The sequence below is a fragment of the Formica exsecta genome, unplaced genomic scaffold (assembly GCF_003651465.1).
Source record: "Formica exsecta isolate Colony F162 unplaced genomic scaffold, ASM365146v1 scaffold1815, whole genome shotgun sequence".
NCBI classification, from domain to species: domain Eukaryota; kingdom Metazoa; phylum Arthropoda; class Insecta; order Hymenoptera; family Formicidae; genus Formica; species Formica exsecta.
The window spans coordinates 1-7,828 of NW_021849127.1; the positions used below are offsets into that span (position 1 = coordinate 1).

Genomic DNA, 7,828 nt, shown 5'->3' on the forward strand with positions numbered 1-7,828 from the left:
ATCAATGTAAACCTATGTATACAAAGATATTGAAACTGTTTTTCCGGTCCCGCTAAAATACTCTATGCAAACATATATACAGGGTGAGGCATTTATAGTGACGCGGGCGTATTTCTCGGAAACGAAGCGAGATATTAAAAAATGTTTCAGACAAAAGTTGTTTGGTTCGAAGGGGGACATAAGATGGTGCCATTGATGTGACCTTGGATAGTCATTTAAAGGTCACATGAAGGTCACTTTCAATTTCTTAAATGTTCTCAAAAAATTGGCGCCCGTTAATCTTGTTGCATTACTGCCACGAAAGGCCAGAAAGCATTTTCAGGCCGTATCTCGGCCGTAAAGCGATACACTAGAGGAATAAGGATAGCGTGATCGTTGATTCTTTTCTATCTATCCTCTCCACGGTGCGCCTACCATAGATGCAAGTTTTGCGTTTTGTACCCGCTGCCAGCGCTTGTAGAGGCGATACGTACACAAGCGTGAACCGTGTACGTATAATGCGCAGAACTCTTTGCTAACTCTCTCTATTACATGTATACGGTTCACGCTTGTGTACATATCCCCTCTACACGCGCTGCCAGCGAGCACAAAACGCAAAACTTGCATCACTAGCGTCCACGCGAGCAATTCAATTGCGTGTGTGCATATACAGACATATCCACCACGTAAAGACTGAGAATTTATTAGGTGTACAACTTTGCTTCCGCCGTTTTCCTATAGATGGCTTTAGCGGTAAGTAGTGGTCGAAATAAATAGATCATAGACGTCATGCAATAAACTTGGGCATCTGTCAACATAATCCCATAGAAACATTAGTCGATTTGTGTCTGCATCATAAAGTTATTCTCGATTGAAAATGTCAGTTTACGAGCCAAATTCTCGTCATTTGCGGGGGGTTTTAATTTTCTGCTTCAATATGAAGAAATCTGCGGCTGAGACTCATCGAATGCTCTGAAATACTTATGGTGAGGCCGCTATTAGTGAAAGAACGTGTCGTGAGTGGTTTCAACGCTTCAAGAACGGTGATTTTCACGTCGAAGACCGGCATAGCGGTGGAAGAGAGAAGGTTTTCGAAGATGCAGAATTGGAGGCATTACTTAATGAAGACTCGAGTCAAGAAGAATTGGCACTATTATTGGGAGTGACTCAACAAGCAATTTCAAAACGCCTCAAAGACATGGGAATGATTCAGAGGCAAGGAAATTGGGTGCCATATGAGTTGAAACCGAGAGATGTTGAACGGCGTTTGTTTGCTTGTGAATAGTTGCTTGAAAGGCAAAGACGGAAGGGATTTCTGCATCGCATTGTGACTGGGGACAAAAAATAGGTTCGTTACGATAACCCTAAGCGCAGAAAATCATGGGGATATCCCGGCCATGCTTCCACGTCGACGGCCAAACCGAATATTCACGGCTCCAAGGTCATGCTCTGTATTTGGTGGGACCAGCTCGGCGTAGTGTATTATGAGCTGTTAAAACCGACTGAAACAATCACAGGCGATCGTTATCAAACGCAATTAATGCGTTTAAGCAAATCTCACGCCAGTTCAAAAATTGCAATATTTAAGATCATCGTTGACGGACGAAGCCGTCCAAGTAATTCAAGCGCTAGAGACTTCATCTCAGAATTACGACGTAGCTTGGGCCCTTATAGTAGAACGTTACGATAATAGACGAATAATAATCCAGACTCACATTCGCGCACTTTTTGAATTGCCGGTAATAACCAAGGAATCGCCAACACAATTACGGTCGTTAGTCGATGCTGCTTTAAAGCACACACGAGCGCTCCACGCTCTTGGTCAGCCGACAGAAACGTGGGACGCGTTGCTTTTTCATCTGATAACGTCAAAGCTTGATCGAAATACCCACAAGGAATGGGAACGCTCTCTTGATGGCACTAATATGCCCTCCATTGACGATTTCTGGAAATTTCTAAAAAATCGTTGTCATGTTTTGGCGAGTGTGAATCAAGAAGTTTTGATCCAATCCATAAAGAATCAAACGCAATCAAACAATGCGCGATCTAACTCAAATCAAAAGACACAACAAAGTCTCGTAACAGCGCACGCTAAGAGCGAATGCGCATTTTGCAAACAGAGTCATAACATAGTTTTATGTGAGCAGTTTCTCAAATTGGATCGGAATGCGAGATCTGCCATGGTGAGGTCCCTGGGGCTCTGTTATAATTGTTTGAGGCCGAATCATGTGGTAAATAATTGCAAATCCGGTACGTGCCGTAAATGCAAGCGTAAGCATGACACTCTTCTCCATTTTGAAAGCGATTCAGCCGTTCAAGAACCTACTAATTCGAGTACAGTAAACGCTAAGCCAACCGCAAGCCTTCAAGCCATTGTCACATCACAAGTTCTTTTATCAATGGCAACAATACTTATAGTAAACAACCGCGGAGAGAATGTAGAATGCAAGGTTTTACTAGATAGCGGATCTCAATCTAATTTTGTTACCGGGCAATTGTGCAATGCTTTAAATCTTACAAGGAAAGAAATTAAGGTCCCAGTTTCGGGTTTCAATCAGGGCTTAACGCATATCAAAAATTCTATCTCAACTACTATCAAGTCGAAAAGGGGGGGTTTTGTAGCAGACTTATCCTTCTTGGTAGTCTCTCGAATCACGGAGACCCTTCCCACACAATCAAACGTCATGATTTAGATATTCCCCAGAACATCACCTTGGCAGATCCCGGGTTTTGCAGTCCATCAGAGATTGACGTTCTAATTGAAGCGGAGCTTTTCTATCAGTTGTTATGCGTAGGTCAAATCAGAATGAGCAACTCTGCTTTAATATTGCAAAAAACACGGCTTTAATAAAAAACTCTGCTTTAATATTGCAAAAAACACGGCTATCCGTCTCGGAAACGATGCACAGTCGGGGGTCTGCGTCAAATCAAACTGCGTGTAACCTAGTCATAGGATCTCTAAATGCCCGCGTCGCTAAATTCTGGGAAACTGAAGAAGTTTCGAGCGTCAAACATTTGTCAAGCGAAAGGTCATGTGAGATACATTTTTCTCAGACGTGTTCTAGGGATCCGAGCGGACGATATGTAGTTAAACTACCCTTTAATGATAAGAGACACGAACTTAGAGATTCTTATCAAACAGCGTTAAAAAGATTGTATTCTTTAGAAAGGCGGCTAGAGCGGAACCCTCAATTATACGAGGAATATTCTAAATTTCTCAACGATTACAAGAAGCTTGGTCATATGACTGAAGTCTCAGGTTCAGATGCGACGGAAGGCGGATATTTTATTCCACACCATCCCGTTTTCAAGCGTGACAGTCATACAACAAAACTACGGGTTGTTTTTGATGCTTCTTCAAAGGGTAACAGTGGCATATCTTTAAACAAGGCCCTCCTTGCTGGCCCAACTATTCAGGAAGATTTGTTTTCGATTATCACGAGATTTCGGATCCACCGGTATGTATTAAGCGCTGACATTGAAAAAATGTACAGACAGATTCGTATTCATCCTGATGATCTCAAATATCAAAGGATATTATGGCGTGGAAATCTAAACGAATCAATCAAAATATTCCAGCTAAACACGGTCACCTATGGCACTGTTTCAGCTTCATTCCTCGCCGTTCGAGCATTATTGCAATTGTCCATAGATGAAGAAGAGCGTTATCCGTTGGCGAGCAAAACTCTTCGGGGAGACTTTTACGTTGACGATCTGCTCACCGGCACATCTAGCATCGAGGAAACGCAAGAATTGCGAGACGAACTCATTGAACTACTGGCCCGTGGGGGATTTCACCTTCGGCAGTAGTGCTCAAACGAACCAATGCTTTTAGAACCATTGCTGGAGAGATCCATTGATCGTCACATTTGCTTGAGCGAGTCTGAAACACAAAAAACCTTTGGTAACCACTGGCAGCCACGTGACGATAATCTAGTCCATATCGTGAAACCATTCGACCAACATCAACGAACGGCCAAACGAACCATGCTGTCACAAATCTTTGCTTTTTGACCCCCTGGGACTTCTGGGCCCAGTCATAGTAAAAGCAAAAATAATGCTGCAAAAATTGTGGGAGATCAAATTGGATTGGGATGAATCAGTTCCCATAGACGTTGCCATCGTGTGGAACAAATACAAGGATCAGATTAAGAGTTTAAACAATTTCATCATTCCTCGGCAGATCATTGGAGAAGACGTCACAGGCATCCAATTACATGGCTTCTGTGACGCTAGCGAAAGTGCGTGGACCCGTGTTATACCTGCGATCTACAAGCACTTCAGGGATTAATATGGTTCGTTTGGTCTGCTCAAAAACTCGTGTGGCGCCAATAAAAAGATTAACCTTACCCCGACTTGAATTGTGTGCAGCTAGCCTCCTTGGAAAATTGTACAAAGTTACCATTAAATCAATCAGAAATGATTTGGACAAGGTGTTTTTTTGGTCCGATTCTACGATCGTACTTCATTGGCTCCAAACCTCACCACACAAATTGAAAACATTCGTTGCAAATTGCGTCTCACAAATCCAAGAAAAAACTGAGAAAGGAAGATGGAGGCACGTGCCATCACAGTACAATCCTGCTGACGCTTTGTCAAGAGGACAACTTCCTCACGAATTCATTAACAATAAAATTTGGCAACATGGTCCGAGCTGGCTAGCTAATGATGAATCTACTTGGCCGTCTAATTTGATACCCACTATTGAAATTCCGGAACAACGCCAAATAGTCGACCTGGCAAATGTCCTTGACATTGATATCAATTTGCTAACAAGATTCTCATCGTTCAATAAAATGAAGAGGATCATCGCGTACTGCCTACGTTTTTCTGCTTACTTTCGATCGCAGAAAAAGGTGGGGGAGGATCTCAACACGGAAGAATTAAAAGAAGCCGAAATGCGCATTATAAAACTAGTGCAACTAAGTAACTTCGAAAACGAATTGCGTAATCTAAACGGGAATCGTATACTAGATAAGAAAAGCAATATGTTAACGCTTAACCCGTATGTAGACGAGATCGGAATACTTCGAGTCGGGGGTCGTTTAAAACACGCGGAATTAGAATTCGATCAAAAACATCCGATTTTGTTACCGTCCAACAATCACATCACCGAACTAATAATTCGCGAAACTCATGTTAAACTTTGTCACGCCGGGAGTCAAGCTACCTTGTATGCAATAAGGCAGAAATATTGGCTGTTGAACGGTAGAAATCAAGTCAAGGGAGTAATCAGAAAATGTATAGTATGCTCTCACTAAAAACCCTCGACTCCCGAGTATCCCATGGGTAATCTACCAAAGACTAGACTTGTAAGTTCAAGACCGTTGAAAATGTAGGCATTGATTTCTGCGGTCCATTTTTAATTAAGGAAAAAAAGCATCGCAACCGCAATAAGGTCAAAATTTATGTTGCTATATTTGTATGTTTGGTCACCAAGGCTGTTCATCTGAAAATTGTAAGTGACCTAACCACTAAAGTCTTTATAGCCAGTTTAAAGCGATGTTTTGCACGTCGAGGCAAGGCCCGAGTGATGCAGTCGGATAATGGTACAAATTTAGTAGGCGCGAACAATCATTTGAAGGAGTTATTCAAGTTTCTGGGGGAAACGGAAAATCAACAAGCAATCAATCGTTACCTAGTCAATGAAGGAATACAATGGTCCTTTATACCCCCCCGCTCCCCGCATTTTAGGGGAATTTGGGAAGCCGCGGTAAAAAGCTCTAAGCATCACATGAGACGCACCGTTGGAGATGCTCTCTTCACCTTTGAAGAATTCAACACTTTTGTAATAGAAATAGAAGCTATTCTAAACTCGAAACCACTCACGCCGATGTCGGCAGATCCAAATGATCCACTTGCTTTGACACCGGCCTATTTTCTAATTAATGCGTCCTTACTATCCATTCCAGAGTACAATTTCACGAATACGTGCTCGAATCGCCTTTCCACATGGCAACACATCCAAAAGGTAAAGCAACATTTTTGGGAGCGTTGGAATAAAGAATATTTAAACGAGCTTCAGCAGCGTGCCAAATTAATCTCTAATAAGACACACGGTATTAGCATAGGAGACTTTGTGATACTTAAGGAAGATAATACACGTTACATTGGGTTACCGGTAGAGTAATAGCTGCTCATCCTAGAGACGATGGTGTGGTTAGGGTAGTAACAGTAAAGACTGCGACTGGTGTGTATAAGCGATGCGTAAAAAAGGTATCTCCTTTGCCAGTAACATAAGATTTCAGCGATACTTTAAGTTTTATTTTGTAATTTCCGTATTCTACTTTATATGATTATTATGTTTTTTATTTTTTGAACATGTCGTTCAAAGGGGGACGATATGTTGAGTCTCGAATAATATATGTACAGTCCTGGGCCTAAGTGGACCCCCTCTCTGCCCGGTTTGGGCGTGCGCGTTAGCCCGACGGGAAGTGCGAACAGTAGTAGCGAGTCACGCACGGCCCTGAGCGCCACGTTATTGTAATCTCGACCAATATTATACCAAAGCAAGGAATAAATGTGATAGTATACATTTTAATTCGTGTCAGTTATTGTGCACCTCAGATATTTAGAACAGAATTATGTGGTCCAGAAACTAAACCTTTTGCCACAATATGTGTCGGTCCGCGTGCATATCAAATATTAAATTAATTGGGCACGTGCGCAGCCGGCCAGTTTTTATATATTTTTTATAAACATTACATCAACCTGTTAATTTTGTCAACAAATTAAATAAACAATAATATTAAGTTATTAAGGAGAAAAAGTGTGTTTTCATGTTTGTTTCCTAAGTCCACTTATGGGATCAAATGCGGTTTCATGCAAAATTATACTTTTATTTAAGTGTCGTCGAAGTAATATATAAATATTGCAAATAATATAAATATCGTTGAATATTATATAAATATCAGAGGATCGTGATTTATCCGGATGATCGCGTCAACAGAGCTTAAGTTAACGAAAATATTGTATCTCGAAAGAAAAAATATTTGCAATAAACAAGCATGTTTTCTCTTATGTTAGATATATTTAATTAAAAATTAGAGAATACCGGAGGCGGATGGTGATCGGGCGCTTAACGCTGATGGCGGCCGGGCGCCGGGTGACGCTGGCGACTGGGTGCCGACTGATGGCGGACGAGCGCCGGTTGACGCAGGCGACTTGGCGCCGACTGATGGCGGACGAGCGCCGGAGGCGGATGGCGATCGAGCGCCTAATGCCGATGGCGGCCGGGCGCCGGAGACGGTTGGCGATCTGGCGCCTAATGGTCGGGAGCTGCTTGTTTTTAGCGTGCCCTTCTCCACCTTCCTCCTCTTGACCACTTTGTGGAGTGGCGTCAGGCGAGTCCTTCGCCGGATGGCGATTTCGGCTACCGTGGGTAGCGGAACGGTATTCCTTATCCGTGGCGTCGTGGATGGTGGTGTGGCGACTGGCGCCGTATTGCTGATCAATGTTAAAAGCGACTTGCGCTGGAAAGTAGGCGACTGGCGCCGAGAACTTTTCTTCCTCTGTCGAGAGTTAGCGCCTAGCGCTTTTTTCTGCCTCTTTCTCCAACGTTTTAGCGACTTGCGCTTGAAAGTAGGCGACTGGCGCCAAGAACTTTCTTCGTTCTTTCTCTGCAGGGGGTCTAACCTATATTCCGGCCGGACGGCTTTCTACTTGCAGGTTGGCCCGGGCGCCTTGCGCCGCCTAGCGGTGCTGCCCGCAACTACGCGCGGACGCGCTATATGCCCGCCGGACTGCTTTCCACATTCTTGTTGTCCCGAGCGCCTTGCGCCGACTAGCGGTGTCTCCCGCACTACGCGCGGACGGGCGAGCGCTTGCGAGAAACGATAATATTTCGCTG

General features: G+C 43.4%; 2 protein-coding genes across 2 annotated transcripts; both read left to right on the forward strand.

The window, feature by feature from the left end:
* Positions 1-1,018: 1,018 nt before the first annotated feature.
* Positions 1,019-3,789, forward strand: LOC115233681 (the record flags this gene model as incomplete). The annotated part of the gene is made up of 3 exons (XM_029804238.1): positions 1,019-1,244; positions 1,546-2,578; positions 3,045-3,789. Coding segments are annotated over 3 exons (2,004 nt in total), but the record flags the coding sequence as incomplete, so codon positions are not given.
* A 247-nt stretch (positions 3,790-4,036) lies between these two features.
* Positions 4,037-5,240, forward strand: LOC115233682. Its single transcript, XM_029804239.1, has 2 exons — positions 4,037-4,220; positions 4,351-5,240. The coding sequence occupies exons 1-2, from the start codon at positions 4,037-4,039 to the stop codon at positions 5,238-5,240; spliced, it is 1,074 nt and encodes a 357-aa protein (XP_029660099.1).
* The last annotated feature ends 2,588 nt before the right edge of the window (positions 5,241-7,828 follow it).